Here is a 27,567-nt window from a genome sequence, read left to right as displayed (position 1 = left end):
CTGTCTTTTTGCTGTTTTGAACAGAGTGCTCCCTATCAGAACAGAGTCAATTTAAAACTCAGGTTTTACCCCGTGAGACATGTTTGAGGATCTCACCTTCTACGAAAAACTCAGTAAGACAAATGAAATGAAATCCCTACAGCAGGCAGCTCAGACTGCAGCCTGTGAGACCCCCAAGCTCGAACAAAACACCAAATATTAGCTATATTTATATATTACTGTCAGTAAAGAATACACAGCTCCCACCGTTGGAGTCAAATAAGCACCAGTAATACTGATTTTCACTCTCACTCTGTCATCAGTAATTTCTTTCTATTAATTTTTAACAGCAATGGTCCCGATATCAGTCAGAGAGCCTGTTTTTTATTCTTTTAATGCAAGCACATGAAAGAGTTTCAGTCACTTCTTCAAAGTTTTAATGGTAAGGCCAGTGATATTTAGTGTCAGCAAATTTCATGAAAAGACCAAAACCAGTAATACTGGGTGCGATGTTTCTTTTTTTACTATTAGCATGGGCTTGAGTCACATACACAATGCTGGTGCTGAAAATACTCATTACTACTCACACAGCTAAAAATAGTCCCCAACAAGTGCATTATTTATACCTGTTTGAGTAATGTTTGCAAAAAAGCGCAGTGCCCAGTTTTTAGGAGAAAATTATGTGGCCTTTTTTTATTCTAAAATTATATATTTGTTATTTGCTTTTCTGATGATATAAATAGGATAATAAGAAAAATGTAGAATATTGCATTTTGTGCTTAATCAGTAAATTATTGATGCTCCAAAAGACTACACTTATGCCAAGGAAATAAGATCATGTGCACAGTGAAACCACTATGCACTGAATGTGTGTGCATGTTTTTTTTCTGTTTTTAGATGCAGTACACATGATTGTTTGATTTGAATTACCGTGCCGGAACAGGCTCTTTGTGTGCAGGGGTAAGTGAAAAGTGCTGACTCACTGTGACTGTTCAACAGTATAATTTCAATCATATTGCCTGTAAACATGCAACAGAAGAACAGTAAATCTCTGCAGGAAAGCTTTAAGATAAGATAACAAACTAAAATCATATTGACATAGGTTTCCACAGGCACAGAAAAGTCACAGCAGGAACACTGCAGTGACGTTAGGTGTTAACATTGAGGTAATTTTTTTTCCTAAGCGAGTCATCCTGAATTTATAATCAGGTGCTGAGAAGCTTAGCCGCAGGCATTGAAGAGAGAAGGAAGCAGGTAAATTCTGGAAGTTCTAGAAAGGAGAGGTTAGATGTGCAGTTTGTTCGAGAGGGGGAGAAAAATAGAGCTGCTAAGTCAGGGAGAAGGCAGGTAGGTGGCTGCCTGGTAGGGGCTGATGATTGGCAAATGCAGGTCGACTTGGGAGGAAAGCTAGTTGTGCCCCAGGAAATAGTTTATAGTAATCTGAGGCTGGACATTGTCTTATGGTCCATGAGTAAAAAGACTGCATTTTATTGAGTTAACAGTCCCTTGGGAAAATTCAGTGGAGGCAGCTTATGAAAGGAAGAAGACTAAGTATGTAGATTTAAAGATCTGAGCAGAGGGGATGGAAGACCAGGGTTTGTCCGGTTGAAGTGGGGTGTAGAGGTTTTGTTGCAGGGTCAGCTGTTTCACTGTTGAGGGAGCTGGGAGTGCATGGGCAAAATTTAAGGAAGACAGTGAGGGAGATGTCAGATGAGGCTGCTAGGTCTAGTCAGTGGATATGGATCAGGAGAAATAATAGTAGTTGGGGGTGAAATAGGGGCAGTGAGGGAGTAGGGGGAGGCAGAGGACATGCATGCCTAACCCAGCAAGAGAAGAGGTTAAAGTCTGAACAAGACACCGCTCCTCTGCTCTGCTTTCCCCGCCCCATCTTCTCGCTCTCCCAATAGGAAGAGATCCAGGAAGAGGAAGTGTAGATAAGGTGGGGGTGTTGCCAGCTAGAGTCTCTCTTTGGGACCATGTTGCCTGTTCAGGTGAGTTTGTGTTGTAAGATACAGAGTTGGCTTGTTTGTTCTTTTTTGGTTGTTTTCCTGTTTAGTTTGCTTCTTGAACGAAATGTTAGAAGAGGATGTTAAATCTAGTCTGTGGATTAGGCCTCCACCTTCAGCACCCTCTAAACTTTCTACCCCCTACCCGAACCAGGGTTTGTATTCCCACCCCGCTTTTATTGGTGCAGTTGGTGAGAGGCAGGGGTAGATGATGGTAGTGCGGCAATTGGCAGTTACATGTGGCATCTAGGCCTGTGCTAGCATTACAGCAGCTAACAATAACTAAAGCGGTGGTAGTATGATAGTATCTTAGCAGTTAGTATTGGCATCTAGCAGTTAACATTAACAGTATAGGTGAATCTAGCTGTATTGTCTTCTTCTGTTCCCCTTAGCAGGTAGCGGTTAGCATTTAGCATTAGCATTGGCATTAGCTAAATGGTTGCATCGGAACTGTATTGTCTTCTGTTCTTCGTCAGATTATGGGTCCAAGGTTCTTCACTGAGAATTAATCCTCTTTTTGAGTACAAGTATCTTGTGTTGAAATTAACTTACTAGTTTTAGATTGGAGAGTGTTAATGCAAAGCAAGAGAGGTCCCTCCCCCTTGCATCTCACTTTGCTAATGCCTGTGGTTACAAGCAGCTAGAGGCATAATAATGCAGAAATAATGAATATGATACTTTATTCTTATTTTGTATTTTATATTTTATATTGCCTTTGCTATTTGCTATTTTATTGATGCTGCCTGTAACACCAAATTTCCCCATCTGGGGATTAATAAAATCTTATCTAATCTTATTTCAATATGACATCATGCTGCCCTGAGTGAACAGAAGCAGATGTTTGTGAATGGCTGCGTGGGCATGCTTAGGGCGGGACCTATCTGAGCTGTCTTGAGTCACCAATCTGATTGCGAAGGGTTGGTCAGAGCCTGGCAGAAAAACAGGCACCTGTCAGATTCCAGTTTCACTCTTCACTCCTTCCAACTTCAGCTGCCGTCAGGTGAAGCAGTTCGCTCTGAAACCATGGCCAAGGACATGACCCTGCTGTGGTCTTCTGGCTCTCCTCCCTGCTGGAGGGTGGTGATCGCTCTGGAGGAGAAGAACCTGAAGGGCTACAACCAGAAACTGCTCTCCTTTGAGAAAATGGAGCACAAGTCAAAGGAAGTCATGGACTTGAATCCCAGGGGACAGGTGAGTTAACCTAGAAATAATAAGTCCTCCTATCGTGTCAGCCTGCTTTTTCCTGACATGCACACATTTATATTCATTTTAGAAAATAAAATAATGAGACTTGAAGTTTTCATTCATTTCATTCTTTATTAAAGCTTCCTACCTTCAAGCATGGAGACGCTGTCCTGAATGAGTCCCTCGCTGCCTGCTTCTACCTGGAGGTAAGAACTTGGCCAGGCTGCTGAACTTGGCCCCATGTCACCATGTTCTGACAGAGTCAATAATTAGTTGGGCTCCTCGTGCTCTGTGTGTTAATGCCTCACAAAAAAACAAACACCCTACACTGCAGAAGACAGGAAACCGAAGCTCCGTGCAGCTGTTCACAATAGTTGCTCTTTCCAATGTCTCCAATAATAGAGTCAGTTCAAGTCCCAGGGAAACAAGCTGATCCCTGACTGCCCCGCTGAGCAAGCACTGATGTACCAGCGCCTTTTTGAGGGTCTCACGTTCCACCAGAAAATTGGTTTGTTAACTCAGACGTGCAAAGCTGAAGTGTTTCACGTCTGTTTTGCAAAACAACTGTATTTGTGGCCCTGTCAATCCTGCATTTTAATAATCATCATAAATCATTACATTTGAGCCACCTTGCCTTAGTTATTTAAGTCTTGCCAGGCCACAAAAGCTTTTTCTCACTAATAGCGTTATGACCGAGCTGATGTTGTTGCCATTTAGAGGTCTGCCTTGCCCTGAAAAACTTGCATGCAAAGTCATGAGACAAGTCCTTCAGGGTGCAAAAAGAGGAGAGCTACAATTAATTCCAGTCAACTCATGCATAATTAGAAGTACATTTCCGAAAGTGATCACAGTATTTTCCAAGTATACTGCTTCAAACTTTATTTGAGCCACTTTTACTGTTGTCGATGATGTTTCATAATAATTTCCTGACTGAGCTCACCCTCACCTGCTCAGGAAGTGAAGGCAGTTGGCCCACTGACATGGGAATGAATGTTTTACAATGTTTGGATTGATTTAAAAATCTTCCATAGCTCTCATACCTCCGAGAGTCACCACTGAAAGCCTGTTTTGACATTTTTCAGTGGATTTTCTCGTCTACAAGTTGAAGGTCCCAGAGGAAGAGAGACTCGAGTCGACTTTGAAGAAGAGAAAAGAGGCTGTGATTGATGAGCTCAAGCTGTGGGAGGGATACCTGGCCAAGGTAAACCTGAAGATCATCATTTACCCTCAGTAAATTGGTTCTGCTGCCGTAGCAATAAAAACAACACAGGGTGAGACTAAAAAAAAAACATACACAACACGTGATGAAAAACAGAGTACACAAGTTACAATATGAAGGAAAAAAAGAAGGGAGAAACGGGCAGGGTTGATCAATGTGCTGGTGCTACCTGCTACAGTGCTGCAGAGGGAGGTGACACATGCAGTACAAAACATTGTAATTTCATGCTAGATGTCAGGAATGTTAGAAGCAGCAGCATTTTGGGAGATGATTATATTAAATACATTAACAAGCTTTGTTACCTTTGGTCAGAGCCAGGCTACATGTTTCCAGTCTTTGTGCAGACAGAGGCTTCATATTAATTTAATATATTCGATACCAGAGTGACATTGATCTTCTCATCTAGCTCTCTGCCAGAAAAGTAATTTATTTGTTTGAAGGCAGATGTGCCATAATGTATTTTAGTTAGCTAAGCTACTGTATAGCCATCCATGACAGCTATGATTTATGCAACCTGTAATTGTAAAGTGGGAAAGTAGCAAATGCAGCTCTGTTTAGGGGCTGAAATGTGAATCTTGGTTGTCAGATCTGCCCACCAGCACATGAATGTGGCCTTTAACTTCCTTGTTCTGTCCTCCAGGCACCCTGCTGTCTGGCAGGAAAGACCTTCACGCTGGCTGATGTGTCTTTTTTTCCGAGTGTCGCTTATTTCTTTCAATATGGGTATGTGGCCTCATTTACTGAAATTGACTTTCAGCTGCTTGACAGAATGAATGCATGGATTGCCAATGTCAAGTTCACACCAACTTTTCTCCATTCTGTAGGTTATCTGAGAAGCGCTACCCCAAACTGGCAGCTTACTATAACTATCTTAAGGAGAGACCCAGCATCAAATCCAGCTGGCCTCCCGCCTGGCTGGACACCCCGAGACAAGACATGATGAAAGAGATCTGAGATGCTGACATGCCAGAACCATTCCTGTAACCACTCCTTGCATTGCACTAAACAGAATGTATTTGTTTGAATTTAAACTGCATTTAAACTTCTCTTTTTGAGCTGTAAACAAAGGAATAAAAAGTGACTTTCAGCTTTGCGTTAATTTAAAGTTAAACATCCACAGAGCTCTTTTTAAGCCATGTTTGACTGGAATATGTTTAACAGGTCTATGTAACGTGGATAAATGGTCTTAAAACATAGCCGTGGGTTTCTACCACTAGATGTGTAACCATAGCCATCACAACTGGTCTCTCACTGCAAGTCTGAAATTTGGACTTGTCAAGGTGAAAACGTTTCTGCACCTCACAGTTTCGACAGCAGAGGTCGATAAACTCAAATGAACCACTGTTGCTTTTACTGCCCTTTGGTTTGGTTTGTCCTCATTCTGCAGTTTTCCGATCATTTCCTGTTTGGCCAGCACAACATGAACTCTGAAACACCTTAATATCAGTTTGGGTTAAGGGTTAAGTTTGTTATCAGCAACTTAGTCCCTCATCCTGGCATCAAAGCAAATTAAACCATTATCAGTACAGATGACTTGCCAGTTTGAGGCTAGCAATGTGTGTCCCCACTCACAGTAAGACATAATAATGATAAGAGCTTTATTAAATTAGATTCAACTTTATTGTCATTGTTAAGTACATGAGCAAAGAGCAAGTAAAGCCAGTAAAATGAACGAGATAAAACAAATAGCAATCGAAACAGTATAAGTGACACATTAATTATTGCCAAAGACTGTCACAAAACATTTTAGAGATTTAAAAGAAGCCAGAGACTTAGTGTGTCTGAGTTCAGTCGGGAGAGGGTTCCACAGTGTGTGGACTCTAATAACAAAAAACAAGCATTTTGTACCACGTGGAGACTGTGGAGAGAGCCCTGGCTGATACCTGAGTAAAGTGCATTGCATTAATCAAGCCATTAACAGATAAAAGCATGTAGGACTTGTTGTAGATCAGCAATTTAACTTCAACTGAAAGAAACATCACTGAACAACAGTTTTGACCTGATCATCAAAACAGGGTTTAGCATCATTTATTACCCCTAGATTCCTAGCAGACCCTGTGTTAGATTATTTGAGAGACCACCAAGATAAACACCAACTGATTAGCTAGGCTGACAGGATCTTTGGGTTTTAACGGCATGTATAACTGAGTGTCATCTGCATAGAAATGGTAAAACACACCATGGTTCTGAATAACCTGGCCAAGAATCGGACCAAGAACTGAGCCTTGAGTGACACCACAATTCAACAGGCCGTCAAGGAAGAAGAGTTACCCAGAGTGACAGAAAAGGTTCTGTTTGAGAGGTATGTGCGCCATAAGATGAGAGTCGAGCCTGTGATGCCTTCCCAGGTCACATGATGTAAGAAGATACTGTGACTATGTCAAAGGCAGCACTTAAATTTAACAGAACACAAAGTGGAGCCATTGCCTCTTCACAGTAGGTCATTAACAAGTGTAATTAGTAACCTGAGTGGTAATTAGTAACCTTAACAAGTGCAACTAAAAATACTTTTATTACTCATAAAAGATAACAGTTGGGATGAAATTACTTTCTCCAGAACCTTCAATAAAAAAAGTCAGTTTTGTGATAAATCTGTTGTTCCTTAAAGACAAAGACACTGGCATGCTTAAACTGCCTGAAAAAAAAGAGTTATTAATAATCTGCTAAATAACAGGGCTAACAGTGGGGGTACCTCCTTGAGCAGTTTCGTGGGGATGATATCGGAGGTGCATAGAAAATAAGTGCATGTGGGGGCTGTAGTCTACAGTACTGAAGTTATGATGGCTTGAAACATGGGGAGCAGAAGTGACATTGGAAATGGAAAGAATGCGAGGGTCAGGCAGGATTTGGGACCTTATATCCTCTACCTTCTTTAGAAAATGATCGGGGCATTTTTCAGACAGCTCAGTGGCAGGTAGAGGAAAAGAAGTGGACGGACCACAAATAAAGACATTTATTACCTTCAACAGAACTTTGGGATTATGGTTGTTTCTAGATATCAGTTGAGAAGAGTAATCTGATTTTGCATTCTTAACTACTTGCTGATAAATTAATGTCTGGCTTTTTAGGGAGTTTAGTGCTGCCTAAGTGCTGAAGTGTGATTGTTCAGCCAGGGGAGGGTATTTGCTTTGAGTTTCCTCATTTTAAATGGTGCAATTTGGTTGAGGATAGATAGGCACTGATTGTTCAATGAATCTAACAGTGCATCTGGATTGAGAGGAGATATAGCCAAATTAAAGTGTGATGAATTAAATGCAAGAGGATGCATGAGGATGACATCATACCTGTTTGAGAATTGATACATCAACACTGCAATCCAGAAAGTGGGAATCCCAGGCTACTCAGGCTGTCTGGAACACACGGGCGTCCTTAATCAGATGATCCATGAAGCCAAAACCAGCAAAGGCAACCTGACTGTTGTCCGGCCTTGATTTGGCCATTGCTTAAGGATCAATCCCTCACGCCCTCATCCATGCAGCGTTGGACTACTACCACATCACCGGCTATTTTGGTGGAATCCAGCTTCGATTCAAGGCAGCCCATTTCACAACTCAGTGGCAAAGTCTAGTCCAGTCCAGTTGCAACTGGCTGTACAACCCCCATCCTCTTCGTCAATCGCAATGGCAATGAACCTCCCAATAACAGCTGCGGAAAAGGGAGCCCGGGGTCCAAACATGGGGCAGACATCCGACAACCCCCAATAAGAGGTTACATGGATGACCCTACCGTGACGACCACAACCCATGTGGAGGCGAGGTGGGTGTTAACGGTTCTGGGTCACATGGCAACATGGGCCAGAATGAAGTTGAAGCCAAAAACAATCCAGTAGTATGGTGATCAGGAATGGGAAACTGACCAACAGATTCAAGCTGCATGTGCAAGAGGAAGTGATTACATCAATAGAGGAGAACCAAATCAAGTGCCTTGGGAAGTGGTTTGAGCAGACTGAGGCATGTCTGAGGAGGATCAAAAAATCAGGGCTTTGGGGAACTTTAAAGCATCGCTCTATCACCATGGTCTGTTGCCAAGACTCTTGTGACTGCTGACTGTGTATGAAGTCCCAATGACAGGCGCAGAAGGAATGGAGAGGAAGATCAACAAGTACCTCCAAAAGTGGTTGGGAATCCCTCCCAGTTTCATGGCTATATGCAGGGCCGGTTTTTGCCATGGGCAATGTGGGCGCAGTCTATGTGAGGGCGGGTGTGGGTGTGCATGACTGTGTGTGGGTGGTGCGTTTTTTTTTTTTTTTTACTTTTGTAAACACTATAAATGCTGTGAATAACATGTATACGAATGACAATACCATTTTCTCTTTGTTAGAAATGCCTGAATTAGCATCCCACCAAATCCTGTGCCTGAGGATGAGCCTCTGTCTGCTGACCCTGCTAATTGGCCTTCAGTTCTGACTGACAGAAATCAGTCACCAGAGACAGCTGGTTTGTAGTGAGGTACCTGCTGACTTTGCTTTTCGCAGGAATGAGTTGGATGAAAGAAGCTGTCATCACCAGTATTTCAAAAAGACATTTCATGGTGAAAAGATTCCCAGAAGCTGGTTAGTCTATTTTGAGAAAAACAACAGCCTTTTCTGCTTCTGCTGCAAACTCTTTTCTAAGAGGACAATTAATTTAACATGAGCACCGTGGCATATCTATCTATCTATATATATATATATGTATATATATGTATATATATATACATATATATACATATATACATATATACATATATACATACATACATATATACATATATATATATATATATATATATATATATATATATTGGATATTTGATTTTTAATAGACCAAATGTCTGTTTAATAAAATGTGGAGTTTCAGGTAAATCTATGATTAAGGGAAATTGTTTGACACTCAAGTTGTATTACTACCATCTTGCCAGTAGGTGGCAATACGCGCTTCTGTTGTAGCTTGAGATCCTCATGAGCAGCGGAGAGAGCAACAGTGAACACTTGTGCGCAGTTAGCTTGTTACTTGCTCAGCGGTGTCGATTTGAGGTAGCTCTCAGGCTTCAGGCTCCAGCTGTTGAATCTGAGACAATGGCTGAGGACATGACTTTGCTGTGGGGCTCCGGCTCTTCTCCCTGCTGGAGGGTGATGATCGCTCTGGAGGAGAAAAACCTGAAGGGCTACAATCAGAAATTGCTCTCCTTTGAGAAAATGGAGCACAAGTCCCAAGACGTTTTAGATATAAACCCCAGAGGTCAGGTAGGTTGTAACTTTAATGCACCGTTACCTGTAGTCACATAACGTTAGATTATTACCCTGCATATGTGCCATCTCTCACAACATAACAGCGACAGCTTGTGTTATCAGCCATAGACGCGCTGTTTTCTATTCTAATGCAACGTCAAACTATTCAGATCTTGTATCTGCGCAGTTTTCTTGCTCACCGACAAGACTGCGTGCTTGCTGAATCATGACTGAAGGCTGTAGACGAATCACATGGATGTGGAGTTTAATTCGGCTTATGTCAACTTCACCAAGCAGCACCTCCTTATAGGAAAATCCTTGTGCATTTCACTTAAAACGCACCACAATGGGCGGCAACGATAAAGCAAATGGTTTATACAAGAGAGGGGTAATCAGCATGCCGAAGTTATCGTAAGTCTTGATTAAATGCCACAACGTCTTAATCCAGTGTTTATGCGGCGGGGGTTTTACAGGTAAAAAAAGATAATGGCTAATTGACTGAATTTTGAAGGCAGTTTGGCGTACGTGACGAGTAATTTACACAGTCAATGATATATGGCGACATGCTGAGAGACCTCCTTTGTTAAAATGCTGTAAGTGAGTCAGTTTATTCACCAAGAGTTCCTCAGCTCAGCAGGTTGTCTTAATTAGCTCCCCGTAGCGTTAGCATGAAGACATGACAACGCGGACAGCAGTTAACTCTTCAGAAGTCTCTCTTGCTCACATCATAACCTGATTTTTAAGCTTCCCACCTTCAAACACGGAGACATCATCGTGAATGAATCCTACGCAGCCTGTTTTTATCTGGAGGTGAGTGAGCCATCACCAAAAAAAAAAAAGTAATTTACCAGATACTGTCATTAAATTCAACATCATTAAGTTAGATGTGGCTGTTCTCCCTGCAGGGTCAGTTCAAGGCCAGTGGAAACAAGCTGATCCCAGACAGCCAGGCTGAACAAGCCCTGATGTACCAGCGCATGTTTGAGGGTCTCACCTTCTACGAAAAACTCAGTAAGACAAATGAAATGAAATCCCTACAGCAGGCAGCTCAGACTGCAGCCTGTGAGACCCCCAAGCCCGAACAAAACACCAAATATTAGCTATATTTATATATTACTATCAGTAAAGAATACACAGCTCCCACCGTTGGAGTCATATTAGCACCAGTAATACTGATTTTCCCTCTCACTCTGTCATCATTAATTTATCTTTCTATCAATGTTTAACAGCAATGGTCCAGGTATCGGTCAGAGAGCCTGTTTTTTATTCTTTTATTGCAAGCACATGAAAGAGTTTCAGTCACTTCTTCAAAGTATAATTTAAATAGTAAGGCCAGTGATATTTAGTGTCAGCAAATTTCATTAAAAGTCCAAAACCAGTAATACTGGGTGGGATGTTTCTTTTTTACAATTAGCATGGGCACATGGTTTATTTTGAGTCACATACAGAATGCTGATGCTGAAAATACTCAGTGCAACCAGTGTGTATTAATCCACAGCTAAAAATAGTCCCCAACAAGTGCGCTATTTATTCCTGTTTGAGTCACGTTTGCTAAAAAGTGCAGTGCCCAGCTTTTAGGAGAAAATTATGTGGCCTTATGAGGATATATATATTGGATAAGAATGCCAAGGAAATAAGATCATGTGCACCACGCACACACCACTATACACTGAATGTGTGTGCGTGGTGTTTTTCTTTTTTTAGATGCAGTTATCTACTACGAGTGGTTTGTCCCTGAAGCAGAGAGGCATGAGTCAGCACTGAAGAGGAACAAGGAGGCTCTGGCCACTGAGCTCAAGCTCTGGGAGGATTACCTGCAGAAGGTAGCGTGCTCACCCTAAACACACAAACACAAACAATCTCAGCACTCATGCACTGCTGTGTTCAAACATGCTGTATTTACACCTTTTTCTTTCCAGCTGGGCCCGAACTCTCACCTCACAGGTCCGTCCTTCTCGCTGGCAGATGTGACCGTTTTTCCAACTGTCGCTACTCTTTTCAGATTTGGGTGAGTGGGAGAAGGCTGTTGCATTTCTCTATAAGTCGCACTAACAAAATAAGTGGTGATCTGTAGGTGTGTGGCTTGACATCACAGTTAAAATGTCTCCTACTTTCTGTTCTCAAGGTTGTCTGCTGAGCGTTACCCTAAACTGGGAGGGTATTACACTCTGTTGAAGGAGCGGCCCAGCATCAAAGCCAGCTGGCCTCCTCATTGGCTGGAGAACCTTCAGGGACAGGACACACTCAAAGACATCTGAGATTCTCACATGCTTTCCAGTCACACCTTCCTGTAATGGTTTGGTTTGGGTTCTATAAAAAATGCTTTTGCTTGATGTAGTTTCAGCTCACAGTTTGTCAGATATGACACAGCTGTTGTATTCTTCTGACCCTGAAAAGGAAAGTAAGTGCTGAGGTGATCAGCATGTGCTAAATATACTCCTGTTAGAAAGGCTGAGATGTGATTCCTTTTTTTGGTTGTGTTTTCTCCAGAGGTTCCTGTCAAACGTTTGGCAAAAAACAGTTGATAAACACAGGTTATGTTAGGTTATGTATGCAGTGTTTGCAGGGTAACAGGCAAGTTGTGACACTGTTGATGGCGCAGCTTTTGTTGCCCAGATACGTGGCGTGCATATGTATCAATCCCTTGACTAATAAAACGCTGATACAAGTTGCTATAACAGCAGGTTTTCATGCATGTTGAGTCTTTGTATGGAGTCAGTTATTTCTGATTAACAGGTTTCAACCTTTTTGTTGTACGAAATAACCTTTACTGCATTGTAACCCAGTATGTTGTCTCAGCAGTTACACTGGAGCACAGGCCAAATAAAATCAAGATGGCACTGCTAAAAGTACAAATAAAGTCTGAGATCTACTCAAGTTTGGACTTCGGAGTTGCTCTTGTCGAGTTTATGTGGTTTAAAAAGTCACATAGAACCGCGTTTTCAAAGAAAGTTCAGGCGCAGAGTAAAAGTAACGGCAGAATCCAGTCACTTGTAGTAATGTCCATTATACAGTCAAATGTCAGAAAGGATTAGCAAATTATCACATCCTGCTTTATTCATGTTTTACAAATCCCAACTTTTTTGGAATCTTTTGTAAGAGGTGAACACGTCATTGCGTAAACCCCAATATTCACGTTAAGTCTGCCATAGATTTTCATTGGCATGTCAATAAAAAAGTTAGGCGGTGTTTTTGAGGAAATGACCATGACCCTTATCTTTTGAATGTGCCTTTGGCACAAAGGTGAATAAAATGCCTTGTCTAATCATGACTTTGTATACGTGATTTTGCATTTGATGGAATGCACGTCCTCTTTTAAACATTTGCAACAGCTGAAATGTACTGAATGTTGGTTTATGTCACTTTGATAAAGGAAATAGATTGTAAATAGCTTGTGTTCAGATCCTGCCCACACAAGCAGGAGAACAGCAGCGCCCTGAGTGGAGCGCACTACAGGACGGTGCAAAGTGACATCCTGTTCCTGGTCTTGGCCCTCTTCTTCGGTGCTGCCTGTTGAATGTTATGGATCTTTCTTTGAGCCCATGCTTGTAGCTCTGTGGACTTGGGCTTCCCCTGTTTCTCCCCCACAGCTGATAATCACAGGGGCAGTTGTTAGGTTTTTTTATTTGGAAGAGATAAAAGAAGTATTATGGAGCTGCCCCATCCAACCTGCAACATGATCAATGCACTGTATGTGTCTCAGTGGCAGCTCAAAAGTTCACTGACAAGGAATACGCAGGAATATAATGTTTACTGTGTGAACTATGAAAATGTTTATCTCGTCAAATGGTGTCTTTGAATTTGCCATTGTAGGGTCAGCCTCTGGAAACACACAGTTCCTGGCAGGACCAGCAGAGGCTCCCACACTCACTGACAGACTTGACTGCAAGCATCTATGAACCAGTATGCTGGAAAAGTGTGCAGGCACAGGTCCCACTCATCAAGATAGTGACACTGAATTAATGCTAAATGCTAATGATCACATGCTGTCAATCAGCCTACAAGACCATGTGTGTGATATTTCAAAATAAAAGCTTAATTGTGGGGAAATAGATCAAAATGTGACTCTACATTGGAAAGACAAGACCTGAACATAAAAGGCCTCATGCAGCTATTTAGGGATGGAAACATACCAGTATGTATCTGCATAGTTTATTTTTTGCTGCAGAGCTTCTACATTAAACAGGAAAACTACAGCCTTAATTTTGCACACTGCATTCTTTCACTCCTCCAACCCTCTTGCGCAGCCTCCCTGTCTACACACGACATGTATAGCTTTCAGATGAACACAAAGGATGTTTGAGGTCATGCATGTAGAGCAGAAGCTGGTGTATCAGCAACAACAACATTTTGTTGGAAAACCAGTTGTATTGTAGCCACCATTGTTTTTCATCCTCCTCAATATGCTTTGCCAACAGAAAGTGTTAACGTCATCCAGGCCAGTCAAGATTACACTGATAAACCGACTTGCACACACTTACAGTGCTCAGACTCAATAAAGGCAAAGCCAGTAAAGATGAAGTGATATGAAGAGGTGGAATGTCACCGGTGCATTCACGCAAAAACACACCCACTTATACTTGAGCTGAATTGAAATGTGGATAAATTATTGCAAAAAATTGTCTTTTGGTCAAACTTCCCAGACATCTAAAATGATGCTGGTCAGCAGTTGAATGTTTTGCTGGAGGGAACAGGCTTCGGCAAAACCACATTTCTCATGTGATGTCTGCAGCTCTCTTTTTTAATAAGTTGTCTTTTAAATGCAGCCGCAGACCAAAATAGAAGAGAGAATGACTGCAAACCATGAAGTATGTGACAGGATCTGGTTAATTTCCACACACAGTTAACTCCACTGCAGTGTGTATACTGGCAGCTGTTCAAGTGCACAATGTCCGCAGTGCAAACACTGAAACCTCAAATTGTATGTGATTATACGTGAAGAGGGTGCTCAAGGTTTCTGCACTGTGCCGCTAAATGCCACTTTCAAATGTAGGTAGATAGGTGGTGTGCACATTCACATTCAGTACATTCAATGTGATTGTTTGATTTGAATGACCGTGCCGCAGCTGGTGTCCTCAGTGTGTGCAGGGGTGAGTGAAAAGCGCTGACTCACTGTGACTGTTCAGCAGCCTAATTTCAGTCAAATTGCCTGTAAACATGCAAGAGAAAAAACAGTAAATCTCTGCAGGAAGGCTTTAAGATAAAATCACAAACTAAAATCACGTTGGCATAGGTTTCCACAGGCACAGACCATGCAAGTAATGTCTTTTGGAATGCTTTAGTAATGGTTGGGCACATAATGAAAAACTGAGGACGTGACATCCCTACGATTACGATCACTGCAGGAACACACTGAGTGTTAAGATTAAAGTTGTTTTTTTTTCAAAGGGAGTCATCCGGAATTCGTGTTTTCCTTCTGCTCATATTTCAGGCATTACTTCAGGTCTTAGTTGCAAAGCCAGGTGTTAATGCAAAGAAAGTCTCTTCCTTGCATCTCCGTTTGCTAACGCCTGTGGTTATAAGCAGCTAGAGGCATAATAATGCATTTTGTATTTTGTATTTTGAATTTTCTATTGCCTTTGCCATTTGCTGTTTTTATTGATGCTGCCTGTAACACCAAATTTCCCCAGCTGGGAATTAATAAATTTGATCTTATCTAATCTTATCTTATTTCAATATGGCATCATGCTGCCCTGAGTAAACAGAAGCAGATGCTTGTGAAAGGCTGCATGGGCATGCTTGGATAGGGCGTGACCTATCTGAGCTGTCTTGAGTCACAATCTTGGGTGACAAACATGGGACAGGACTTCATTCCACCAATCTGATTGCAAAGTGTTGGTCAGAGCCTGTTATAAAAACAGGCACCTGTCAGATTGCAATTTCACTCTTCACTCCTTCCGACTTCAGCTGCCGTCAGGTGAAGCAGTTCGCTCTGAAACCATGGCCAAGGACATGACCCTGTTTTGGGGCTCCGGCTCTCCTCCCTGCTGGAGGGTGATGATCGCTCTGGAGGAGAAGAACCTGAAGGGCTACAACCAGAAAATGCTCTCCATTGAGAAAATGGAGCACAAGTCGAAGGAAGTCATGGACTTGAATCCCAGGGGACAGGTGAGTTAACCTAGAAATAATAAGTCCTCCTATCGTGTCAGCCTGCTTTTTCCTGACATGCACACATTTATATTCATTTTAGAAAATAAAATAATGAGACTTGAAGTTTTCATTCATTTCATTCTTTATTAAAGCTTCCTACCTTCAAGCATGGAGACACTGTCGTGAATGAGTCCCTCGCTGCCTGCTTCTACCTGGAGGTAAGAACTTGGCCAGGCTGCTGAACTTGGCCCCATGTCACCATTTTCTGACAGAGTCAATAATTAGTTGGGCTCCTCGTGCTCTGTGTGTTTAACAATGCCTCACAGATAAACAGACACCCTACACTGCAGAAGACAGGAAACCGAAGCTCCGTGCAGCTGTTCTCAATAGTTGCTCTTTCCAATGTCTCCAATAACAGAGCCAGTTCAAGTCCCAGGGAAACAAGCTGATCCCTGACTGCCCCGCTGAGCAAGCACTGATGTACCAGCGCCTTTTTGAGTTTTTCACGTTCTACCAGAAAATGGGTATGTTAACTCGGACATGCAAAGCTGAAGTGTTTCACGTCTGTTGTGCAAAACAACTGTATTTGTGGCCCTGTCAATCCTGCATTTTAATAATCATCATAAATCATTACATTTGAGCCACCTTGCTTTAGTTATTTAAGTCTTGCCAGGCCACAAAAGCTTTTTCTCACTAATAGCGTTATGACCGAGCTGTTGTTGCCATTTAGAGGTCTGCCTTGAGACTCTGAACTACATCACCCTTGACAGCATCACACACCAAGCTGCCACCTTTACACCTCTGAAACTTCTTGTCTTCAGACAGTGTCCTCAGAGGGAGCTCCACATCCCCCCTCCCCGAGAGACCCGAGCTGTTCAAAACACACGCTGTGCACTAATGAGCTCTGCATTCACATAGTCCATGCAGTGCACCCCTTGCAACAGGTTGTGATGTTAAAAGGCCATATGTTAATCCCACAAAGGATCACATGCTCCGACAAGCTTGCATGCAAAGTCATGAGACAGGTCCTTCATGGTGCAAAAAGAGGAAAGCTGCAATTAGACTGCTTCAAACTTTATTTGAGCCACTTTTACTGTTGTCACTGATGTTACATAATAATTTCCTGACTGAGCTCACCCTCACCTGCTCAGGAAATGAAGGCAGTTGGCCCACCGATGTGGGAATGAATGTTTTACAATGTTTGGATTGATTTTAAAATCTCTCATAGCTCTCATACCTCCGAGAGTCACCACTGAAAGCCTGTTTTGACATTTTTCAGTGGATTTTCTCGTCTACAAGTTGAAGGTCCCAGAGGAAGAGAGACTCGAGTCTACTATGAAGAAGAAAAAAGAGGCTGTGATTGATGAGCTCAAGCTGTGGGAGAGATACCTGGCCAAGGTAAACCTGAAGATCATCATTTACCCTCAGTAAATTGGTTCTGCCGCCGTAGCAATAAAAACAACACGGGTGAGACTCACAAGAACAAGAAAAACATACACACAACCAACAAGCTTTGTTGCTAAGTGTGTGTGTGTGTGTCAGAGTGATATTGATCTTCTCATCTAGCTCTCTGCCAGAAAAGTACCGGTAATTTATTTGTTTAAAGGCGGATGTGCCATAATGTATTTTAGTTAGCTAAGCTACTGTATAGCCATCCATGACAGCTATGATTTATGCAATCTGTAATTGTAAAGTGGGAAACTAGCAAATGCAGCTCTGTTTAGGGGCTGAAATGAGAATCTTGGCTGTCAGATCTGCCCACCAGCACATGAGTGTGGCCTTTAACTTCCTTGTTCTGTCCTCCAGGCACCCTGCTATCTGGCAGGAAAGAACTTCACGCTGGCTGATGTGTCTATGTTTCCGAGCTTCGCTTATCTCTTCCAATTTGGGTATGTGGCCTAATTGACTGGAATTGACTTTCAGCTGCTTGACAGAATGAATGCATGGATTGCCAATGCCAAGTTCACACCAACTTTTCTCCATTCTGTAGGTTATCTGAGAAGCGTTACCCCAAACTGGCAGCTTACTATGACTATCTTAAGGAGAGACCCAGCATCAAAGCCAACTGGCCTCCCACCTGGCTGAACAGCCCGAGACAAGACATCCTGAAAGACATCTGAGAGGCTGACATGCCAGAACCATTCCTGTAACCACTCCTTGCATTGCACTACTCTAGCTGGTAGCATTTGTAAAAAAAACATGCCTTTACTGTGGTTAATTTCCCAACAGAATTTGTTTGCAAATTTCTCTTTTTGAGCTGTAAACAAAGGAATAAAAAGTGACTTTCAGCTTTGCGTTAATTTAAAGTTCAACATCCACAGAGCTCTCTTTAAGCCATATTTGACGGGAATATGTTTAACAGGTCTATGTAAGGTGGATAAATGGTATTAAAACATAGCTAGATGCCATCGCAACTGGTCTCTCACTGCAAGTCTGAAATTTTGAACTTTTCTTTTTTTCTAGATGTCAAGGTGAAAACGTTTCTGCACCTGAGGTCGATAAACTCAAATGAACCACTGCTGCTTTTACTGCCCTTTGGTTTGGTTTGTCCTCATTCTGGGGTTTTCCGATCATTTCCTGTTTGGCCAGCACAACATGAACTCTGGGTTTCCAGATGTTTTCATGTCAAGACCTCAAAGAAACACCTTAATATCAGTTTGGGTTAAGGGTTAAGTTTGCAAATTAAACCATTATCAGAGCACATGACTTGCCAGTTTGAGGCTGGCAATGTGTGTCCCCACTCACAGTAGAGCTTTGTTAGATTAGATTCACCTTTATTGTCATTGTTAAGTACATGAGCAAAGAGCAAGTAAAGCCAGTAAAATGATCCGAACTAGATAAAACAATTAGGAATAAAAACATTATAAATAAGTGATATATTAATCATTGTCAAAGGCTGTCACAAAATGTTTTAGTGATTTAAAAGAAGCCAGAGACTTAGTGTGTCTGAGTTCAGTAGGCAGAGGGTTCCACAGTGTGTGGACTCTAATACCACTGCAAAAAACTCATCAAGCAAGCAGCTACTGATTGATAGAACAGTCGTCCAAGACTGTAAGACTAGAAAGACCAACCTTTGCATTGCCTGGATTGACTGCAAGAAAGCCTACGACTCAATGCCGCACACATGGATACTGGAATGTCTGGAGCTGTATAAGTTCAACAGGAACCTAAGGGCCTTCATCCAGAACTCGATGGAAATGTGGAAGACAAGCCTAGAGGCCAATTCAAAGCCGACTGCCCAGGTCAACATCAAATGCGGCACATACCAAGGAGATGCGCTATCACCACTGCTGTTCTGCATAGGCCTGAACCCCCTCAGTCATGTCATCACAAAGAGCGGCTACGGGTACCGATTCCATAGTGGGGCAACAATCAGCCACCTGCTCTACATGGATGACATCAAGCTGTACACCAGGAGCGAGCGAGAAATCGACTCGCTGATCCACACCACCAGGATCAGTGATGACATCGGGATGTCATTCGGATTGGACAAGTGTGGCCGCATGGTCTCAAAGAGAGGCAAGATGATCAGGACTGAGGTGATTGACCTACCAGAGGGCAACGTAGGTGATATCCAAGGCAGCTACAAGTACCTTGGCATCCCATAGGCTAATGGAAACCATGAAGAGGCCACAAAGAAGTCAACCACAGCCAAATACCTCCAGAGGGTAAGGCAGGTCCTGAAAAGTCAGCTGAACGGTAAGAACAAGGTCCGAGCCATCAACATGTACGTAATACCAGTCATCAGATACCCCGCTGGTATCAAAAGCTGGCCAAAGGAGAAGATAGAAGCCACAGATATCAAGACTAGAAAGCTCCTCACCATGCACGGAGGGTTCCACCCCAAGTCCAGCACCCTGAGGCTATACACTAAACGGAAAGGGGGAGGCCGAGGACGAGTGAGCGTCAAGGCCACAGTCCAGGATGAAAATTCAAGAATACATCGAAGAAATGGCCCCGAAGGATGAACTGCTAAGTGAATGTCTCAGGCAGCAGAACCCTGACAAGAGTGTAGAGGAGGAGGAGCAGACAACCTGGAGGGACAAGCCCCTACATGGCATGTACCACCGTCAGATAGAGGAAGTGGCTGATATCAAGAAATCCTACCAGTGGCTGGAAAATGCAGGACTGACAGACAGCACAGAGGCACTAATCATGGCAGCATAAGAACGAGCCATAAGCACAAGAGCCACAGAGGCCAGGATCTACAAGAGTAGATCAGACCCAAGATGCAGACTGTGCAAAAAAGCCCCTGAGACAGTTCAGCACATAGTAACAGGATGTAAGATGCTAGCTGGATCAGCATACATGGAGAGGCACAACCAAGTGGCTGGGATAGTATACAGAAACATATGCAACCAATATGGAATAGAAGCACCCAAATCCCAATGGGCCATACCACAGAAAGTGGCTGAGAACAACAGGGACAAGATTCTGTGGGACTTCAGCTTCCAGACTGACAAACAGCTCCTGCCTAACCAACCGGACATAGTGGTGGTGGGCAAAGAGCAGAAGAGGGTAGTGGTAATAAATGTGGCGATCCCAGCTGACGCCAAGATCAGGAAGAAAGAACACGAAAAAACTGAGAAGTACCAAGGGTTGAAAGAGCAGCTGGAACGGATGTGGAAGGTCAAGGCTAGCGTGGTCCCTGTGGTAGTGGGGGCACTCGGGGCAGTAACCCCCAGACTGGGAGAGTGCCTCCAGCAGATTCCAGGAACAACATCTGGCCTCTGGTAGAGGACCCGAGCTTGAGGATGACACAGATACCACCCCATCAGGGTGAGAAGGAGATTATTATATATATATATATATATATATTTTAATATAATAATATTTTTTATTAATTATTTTTTAATCGACCAAATGATGATAAAGGGAAATTGTTTGACAGTTGTATTACTACCATCTTGCCAGTAGGTGGCAATAAGCGCTTCTGTTATAGCTTGAGATCCCCATGAGCAGCGGAGAGAGCAACAGTGAACACTTGTGCGCACTTTGCCTGTTACTTGCAAAGCGGTGTCGATTTGAGGTCTGAGGCTTCAGGCTCCAGCTGCTGAATCTGAGACAATGGCTGAGGACATGACTCTGCTGTGGGGCTCCGGCTCTTCTCCCTGCTGGAGGGTGATAATCGCTCTGGAGGAGAAAAACCTGAAGGGCTACAATCAGCCAAATTGCTCTACTTTGAGAAAATGGAGCACAAGTCCCAAGACGTGTTAGATATAAACCCCAGAGGTCAGGTAGGTTGTAACTTTAATGCACCGTTACCTGTAGTCACATAACGTTAGATTATTACCCTGCATATGTGCCATCTCTCACAACATAACAGCGACAGCTTGTGTTATTGCAGACGCAGCCGACACCATCTTTGGTATCAGCCATAGACGCGCTGTTTTCTATTCTAATGCAACGTCAAACTATTCAGATCTTGTATCTGCGCAGTTTTCTTGCTCACTGACAAGACTGCGTGCTTGCTGAATCATGACTGAAGGCTGTAGACGAATCACATGGATGTGGAGTTTAATTCGGCTTATGTCAACTTCACCAAGCAGCACCTCCTTATAGGAAAATCCTTGTTGTGCATTTCACTTAAAACGCACCACAATGGGCGGCAACGATAAAGCAAATGGTTTATACAAGAGAGGGGTTATCAGCATGCCGAAGTTATCGTAAGTCTTGATTAAATGCCACAACGTCTTAATCCAGTGTTTATGCGGCGGGGGTTTTACAGGTAAAAAAGATAATGGCTAATTGACTGAATTTTGAAGGCAGTTTGGCGTACGTGACGAGTAATTTACACAGTCAATGATATATGGCGACATGCAGAGAGAGCTCAAGTGTACAATCCTGACTTTGCTGTAAATATGTGTCCACTCATGGTGGCTTGGAAAACACCACACACTGTAATTTTTAACCGGGTTAGCTAACCGCCATATTTTGCTAAAACGCTGTAAATTAGTCTCTCCGCTCAGCAGGTTGTCTTAATTAGCTCCCCGTAGCGTTAGCAAACAACGCGGACAGCAGTTAACTCTTCAGTCGTCTCTCTTGCTCACATCATAACCTGATTTTTAAGCTTCCCACCTTCAAACACGGAGACATCATCGTGAATGAATCCTACGCAGCCTGTTTTTATCTGGAGGTGAGTGAGCCATCACCAAAAAAAAAAAAAAAAAAAAAAAAAAAACAATTTACCAGATGACGTCATTTAATTCAACATCATTAAGTTAGATGCGGCTGTTCTCCCTGCAGAGTCAGTTCAAGGCCAGTGGAAACAAGCTGATCCCAGACAGCCAGGCTGAACAAGCCCTGATGTACCAGCGCATGTTTGAGGGTCTCACCTTCTACGAAAAACTCAGTAAGACAAATGAAATGAAATCCCTACAGCAGGCAGCTCAGACTGCAGCCTGTGAGACCCCCAAGCCCGAACAAAACACCAAATATTAGCTATATTTATATATTACTATCCGTAAAGAATACACAGCTCCCACCGTTGGAGTCAAATAAGCACCAGCAATACTGATTTTCACTCTCACTCTGTCATCAGTAATTTATCTTTCTATTAATTTTTGACAGCAATGGTCCAGATATCGATCAGAGAGCCTGTTTTTTTTTCTTTTATTGCAAGCACATGAAAGAGTTTCAGTCACTTCTTCAAAGTTTTAATGGTAAGGCCAGTGATATTTAGTGTCAGCAAATTTCATTAAAAGTCCAAAACCAGTAATACTGGGTGGGATGTTTCTTTTTTATGATGATCATGGGCACATGGTTTATTTTGAGTCACATACACAATGCTGGTGCTGACAATACTCAGTGCAACCAATGTGTATTAATCTGCAGCTAAAAATGATTATTCCTTTATTCTTGTTTGAGTAACGTTTGCTAAAAAGTGCAGTGCCCAGCTTTTAGGAGAAAATTATGTGGCCTTTTTAAATTATGAAATTATATATTTGTTATTTGCTTTTCTGAGGATATAAATAGGATAAGAAAAATGTAGAATATTGCATGTTTATGCTTAAACAGTAAATTATTGATGCTCCAAAATACTGCACTTATGCCAAGGAAATAAGATCATGTGCACCACGCACACACCACTATACACTGAATGTGTGTGCGTGGTGTTTTTCTTTTTTTAGATGTAGTTATCTACTACGAGTGGTTTGTCCCTGAAGCAGAGAGGCATGAGTCAGCACTGAAGAGGAACAAGGAGGCTCTGGCCACTGAGCTCAAGCTCTGGGAGGATTACCTGCAGAAGGTAGCGTGCTCACCCTAAACACACAAACACAAACAATCTCAGCACTCATGCACTGCTGTGTTCAAACATGCTGTATTTACACCTTTTTCTTTCCAGCTGGGCCCGAACTCTCACCTCACAGGTCCGTCCTTCTCGCTGGCAGATGTGACCGTTTTTCCAACTGTCGCTACTCTTTTCAGATTTGGGTGAGTGGGAGAAGGCTGTTGCATTTCTCTATAAGTCGCACTAACAAAATAAGTGGTGATCTGTAGGTGTGTGGCTTGACATCACAGTTAAAATGTCTCCTACTTTCTGTTCTCAAGGTTGTCTGCTGAGTGTTACCCTAAACTGGGAGGGTATTACACTCTGTTGAAGGAGCGGCCCAGCATCAAAGCCAGCTGGCCTCCTCATTGGCTGGAGAACCTTCAGGGACAGGACACACTCAAAGACATCTGAGATTCTCACATGCTTTCCAGTCACACCTTCCTGTAATGGTTTGGTTTGGGTTCTATAAAAAATGCTTTTGCTTGATGTAGTTTCAGCTCACAGTTTGTCAGATATGACACAGCTGTTGTATTCTTCTGACCCTGAAAAGGAAAGTAAGTGCTGAGGTGATCAGCATGTGCTAAATATACTCCTGTTAGAAAGGCTGAGATGTGATTCCTTTTTTTGGTTGTGTTTTCTCCAGAGGTTCCTGTCAAACGTTTGGCATTTGTTGCCCAGATACGTGGCGTGCATATGTATCAATCCCTTGACTAATAAAACGCTGATACAAGTTGCTATAACAGCAGGTTTTCATGCATGTTGAGTCTTTGTATGGAGTCAGTTATTTCTGATTAACAGGTTTCAACCTTTTTGTTGTACGAAATAACCTTTACTGCATTGTAACCCAGTATGTTGTCTCAGCAGTTACACTGGAGCACAGGCCAAATAAAATCAAGATGGCACTGCTAAAAGTACAAATAAAGTCTGAGATCTACTCAAGTTTGGACTTCGGAGTTGCTCTTGTCGAGTTTATGTGGTTTAAAAAGTCACATAGAACCGCGTTTTCAAAGAAAGTTCAGGCGCAGAGTAAAAGTAACGGCAGAATCCAGTCACTTGCAAATGAACTGTGTGTATTGACAGCAGTGTTCTTGAGCCCATGTAGTAATGTCCATTATACAATCAAATGTCAGAAAGGATTAGCAAATTATCACATCCTGCTTTATTCATGTTTTACAACTTTTTTGGAATCTGTTGTAAGAGGTGAACACGTCATTGCGTAAACCCCAATATTCACGTTAAGTCTGCCATTGATTATATCCAATCTCTTGTTAATTTTTTGTCTAGGTCACTGTGCTTACTTCCTAACCTCCTTGCCAGATGGTATGAGTAGACACTTGAAGCTGACGAGCTGGAATGTTAAGGATCTAAATCACCCCGTGAAAAGAAGAAAGGTTTTCTCGCATCTAAAACAACTTAAAACTGAAATAGCCTTCATACAAGAAACTTACATTTGCAGTTCAGACAATGATTGCCTGCTTTCAGGATGGTTGGGACAGATATTCCACTACTCATTTTTAGCCAAAGCCCGGGGATTTTCAAACCTTATTAGACAGGATGTTCCATTTGAACTGCATAATGTGATCTCTGACAAGTCAGGTTGATATGTGATGATCTCTGGCAAATTATACAACACACCAGTCGTACTTGGGAATGTCAATGCCCCAAATATAGACGATGCAGTCTTCTTTGAACAAATGTTTTCTCTGCTCCAAGATCTTAATACATATTCTCTTATACTTGGTGGTGACTTTAACTGTTGGCTCGACCCGGTCTTAGACCGATCCTCTTCGAATCCTGGTACACCAAGTAAGTCAGCGCGTCTCATTCAGGCTTTTCTTTCAGACTATGGCATCTGGGATGTATGGCGCTCTCTACATCCAAACGACAGAGAATACTCTTTTTTTTTTCATATGTGCACCACACATATTCGAGGACTGATTATTTTTTTATTGATAACCAACTGATTCCCTTGGTTCAGTCCTGTGCTTATGAAAGCATTGTCATCTCTGACCACGCTCCTACTGTTCTAACCATGTCTCTTCCTGGCCTGCCACAAGGTGTCAGACAATGGCGACTTAATTAAACTTTGCTGTCTGACAATAATTTTGTTAAATTCATGGAAGAAGAAATAGCATTTTTTTCTCTCCACTAATATGTCTCCAGACATATCTAGTCTAATTGTCTGGGATTTCCTCAAAGCTTATCTCCGGGGACAGATTATATCCTACACTGCGCAAATGAGGCGAAAATATTACAAGAAGCGATTAGACCTTGCTCGTCAAATTAAATAGACAATAGACAATCACTATGCTCGGACAAAGTCTCCAGATCTTTACAAAAAGTGGTTGGAACTCAAGATGAAATTTGACCTGCTGACCATTCAATTGAACAATCACTTTTAAAAAGTGAAACAATGTTCTATATACATGGAGATAAATCAGACAAAATACTAGCCAACCAACTTAAAGGCTCAAAGGCAAAACAAAATATCTCAAAGATCCAGCTGCCAGACGGCCACATAACTACTGATCACTTAAGAATCAATGAAGCATTCAGGAACTTCTACTCCCAGCTATATACCTCGGAATCTCAGACTGACTGTGATGAGATCTCTGATTTTATAAAAGATCTTGATATTCCTAGCCTCCTACCAGATCTAAGGGAAAAACTAGAGGAGCCTATATCTCAGGCCGAAGTAGCACTAGCCATTTCCTCAGTGCAGTCAGGTAAGTGTCTGGGCCCTGACGGATTCCCGGCAGAATTTTTAAAGAAATTCTCCTTGCTGCTTATCCCATTGTTATGGTCAGTCCTTTCAGAATCCTTCAGGCAAGGTTTCCTCCCTTCTTCATTCACTGAGGCTTGTATCACCTCTTATAGCTAAAAAAGGTAAAGACCCAATGGATTGTGCCTCCTACAGGCCTATCTCCCTTTTAAACACGGACGCTAAAGTTTTAGCCAAGGTTTTAGCCCATAGGTTGGAGAATGTCCTTCCCACAATCATATCCAAAGATCAGACTGGCTTTGTTAGGGAAAGGCAGTCTTTAACATAAGGCGACTGTTCAATATTATTTACCCCGCCTCTGAAGATGTCCCCGAATGTGTTGTTTCCCTTGATGCAGAGAAGGCATTTGATCATGTTGAATGGGTCTATCTATTTGCGGTGCTGAATAAATTTGGCTTTGGTCCGAATTTTATTTTATGGATTAAACTTCTTTATCAGCACCCCACAGCCTCAATTCGTACTAATTCTCAAAGATCAAGACCTTTTAATCTGTATTGTGGAACCCGTCAGGGGTGCCCCCTTAGCCCCATTCTTTTTGACATATCTATTGAACCGCTTGCCACAGCACTTCGTTCTTGCTAGGTAATGTCTGGAATCTGGAGAGGTGACATGGAGTATAGAGTTTCACTTTATACTGATGATCTGTTGCTTTTCATCTCTTATCCAACAGTCCCACTGCCCCCTGTTCTGTCGCTGCTCAGTCAGTTCGGGAAATTTTCAGGCTATAAATTAATCCTCAGCAAAAGTGAGCTTTTCCCTATCAACATTGCAGCACGTGCTTTAGACCTTGGCAGTTTTCCCTTCAAAATTGAGGACAACAAATTTACTTACTTGGGCATATCTGTGACAAGGAAGCAAAGAGATCTCTTTCAGGAGAATCTTAGCACATTATTAAATCAAACCAAACAAATTCTAACACAGTGGTCACCCCTGTCGATGACTCTTGTGGGTCCTATTGACTCAGTCAAAATGACCTTTCTACCCAAATTTCTATACCTTTTCCAGGCTTTACCAATTTTTATTCCTGGATCTTTTTTTCAACTTCAGTTATTTCCTCATACCTATGGCAGGGTAAACGACCATGTTTAAACAAGATTTACCTTCAAAAGACCAAGGCATCAGGGGGTCTGCCCTTCCAAATTTCCGTTTCTACTATTGGGCCGCTAACTTGCGGTGCCTGGCTTCTGGTCCTTTTGTTATGGCCAGCCTGACTGTCCTGACTGGGTGGTGATGGAGTTACAGTCAAATGATAATTTGTCAATGCTTGCTTTTCTTGGATCCCCACTTCCACTTCCCTCACTTAAATCAATTAGGAACCCAGTGGTTAAATATTCTTTAAAAATATGGATCCAATTTAGTAAAATATTTCGGTCTTCATAGCTTTTCTCTCCTGAGTCCCATCGCATCAAACTGCTTTTTCAAACCATCCTGCCAGGATCCTGCCTTTCAGGAATATCACAGGAAAGGTATTATACGTTTTAAGGATTTGCTCATAAATAACAGTTTGGCGTCATTTGAGCAGCTGAGTAGAAAATTCAGTCTCCCTAAGTCAAATTTTTTCAGGTATCTTCAGGCAAGACATTTTGTTCTCTCTCTGACCACCAGATCTGTAAAAGCAGCAGACATGACCATTGTTGACACTTTACTTTCTATAGATCCACTTAAAAAAAGGCTAATCTCTGTTCTTTATGGCAAGATGTTAGATCTTAAGAGTGCTCCCACAGATAAGTGTTAATTTAAACACAAGATACTTGTGCTCAAAAAGAGGATTCATTCTCAGTGAAGAACCTTGGAGCTCTAATCTGCCTCTATACCTGCCAAAGA

At 42.3% G+C, this 27,567-nt stretch overlaps 3 protein-coding genes and 1 pseudogene across 3 annotated transcripts; all 4 read left to right on the top strand.

Moving 5' to 3' along the window:
- The first annotated feature begins 3,008 nt into the window (after positions 1–3,008).
- On the top strand, positions 3,009–5,343 carry LOC121619282 (glutathione S-transferase A-like). Its single transcript, XM_041954867.1, has 6 exons — positions 3,009–3,176; positions 3,311–3,376; positions 3,573–3,678; positions 4,253–4,371; positions 5,030–5,112; positions 5,214–5,343. The coding sequence occupies exons 1-6, from the start codon at positions 3,009–3,011 to the stop codon at positions 5,341–5,343; spliced, it is 672 nt and encodes a 223-aa protein (XP_041810801.1).
- A 4,000-nt stretch (positions 5,344–9,343) lies between these two features.
- On the top strand, positions 9,344–12,475 carry LOC121620163 (glutathione S-transferase A-like). Its single transcript, XM_041956130.1, has 6 exons — positions 9,344–9,613; positions 10,343–10,408; positions 10,504–10,609; positions 11,303–11,421; positions 11,518–11,606; positions 11,724–12,475. Exons 1-6 carry the CDS (start codon positions 9,446–9,448, stop codon positions 11,854–11,856), a joined length of 681 nt encoding a protein of 226 aa, XP_041812064.1. The 5' UTR covers positions 9,344–9,445; the 3' UTR covers positions 11,857–12,475.
- A 2,918-nt stretch (positions 12,476–15,393) lies between these two features.
- On the top strand, positions 15,394–17,976 carry LOC121620168 (glutathione S-transferase A-like). The gene is made up of 6 exons (XM_041956134.1): positions 15,394–15,706; positions 15,841–15,906; positions 16,107–16,212; positions 16,968–17,086; positions 17,495–17,577; positions 17,679–17,976. The coding sequence occupies exons 1-6, from the start codon at positions 15,539–15,541 to the stop codon at positions 17,806–17,808; spliced, it is 672 nt and encodes a 223-aa protein (XP_041812068.1). The 5' UTR covers positions 15,394–15,538; the 3' UTR covers positions 17,809–17,976.
- Positions 17,977–20,647: 2,671 nt separating this feature from the next.
- LOC121620165 lies at positions 20,648–23,627 on the top strand (annotated as a pseudogene).
- The last annotated feature ends 3,940 nt before the right edge of the window (positions 23,628–27,567 follow it).

Source organism: Chelmon rostratus, chromosome 16, assembly GCF_017976325.1.
Source record: "Chelmon rostratus isolate fCheRos1 chromosome 16, fCheRos1.pri, whole genome shotgun sequence".
NCBI classification, from domain to species: Eukaryota; Metazoa; Chordata; class Actinopteri; order Chaetodontiformes; family Chaetodontidae; genus Chelmon; species Chelmon rostratus.
This window is presented reverse-complemented; position numbering and strand designations above follow the sequence as displayed.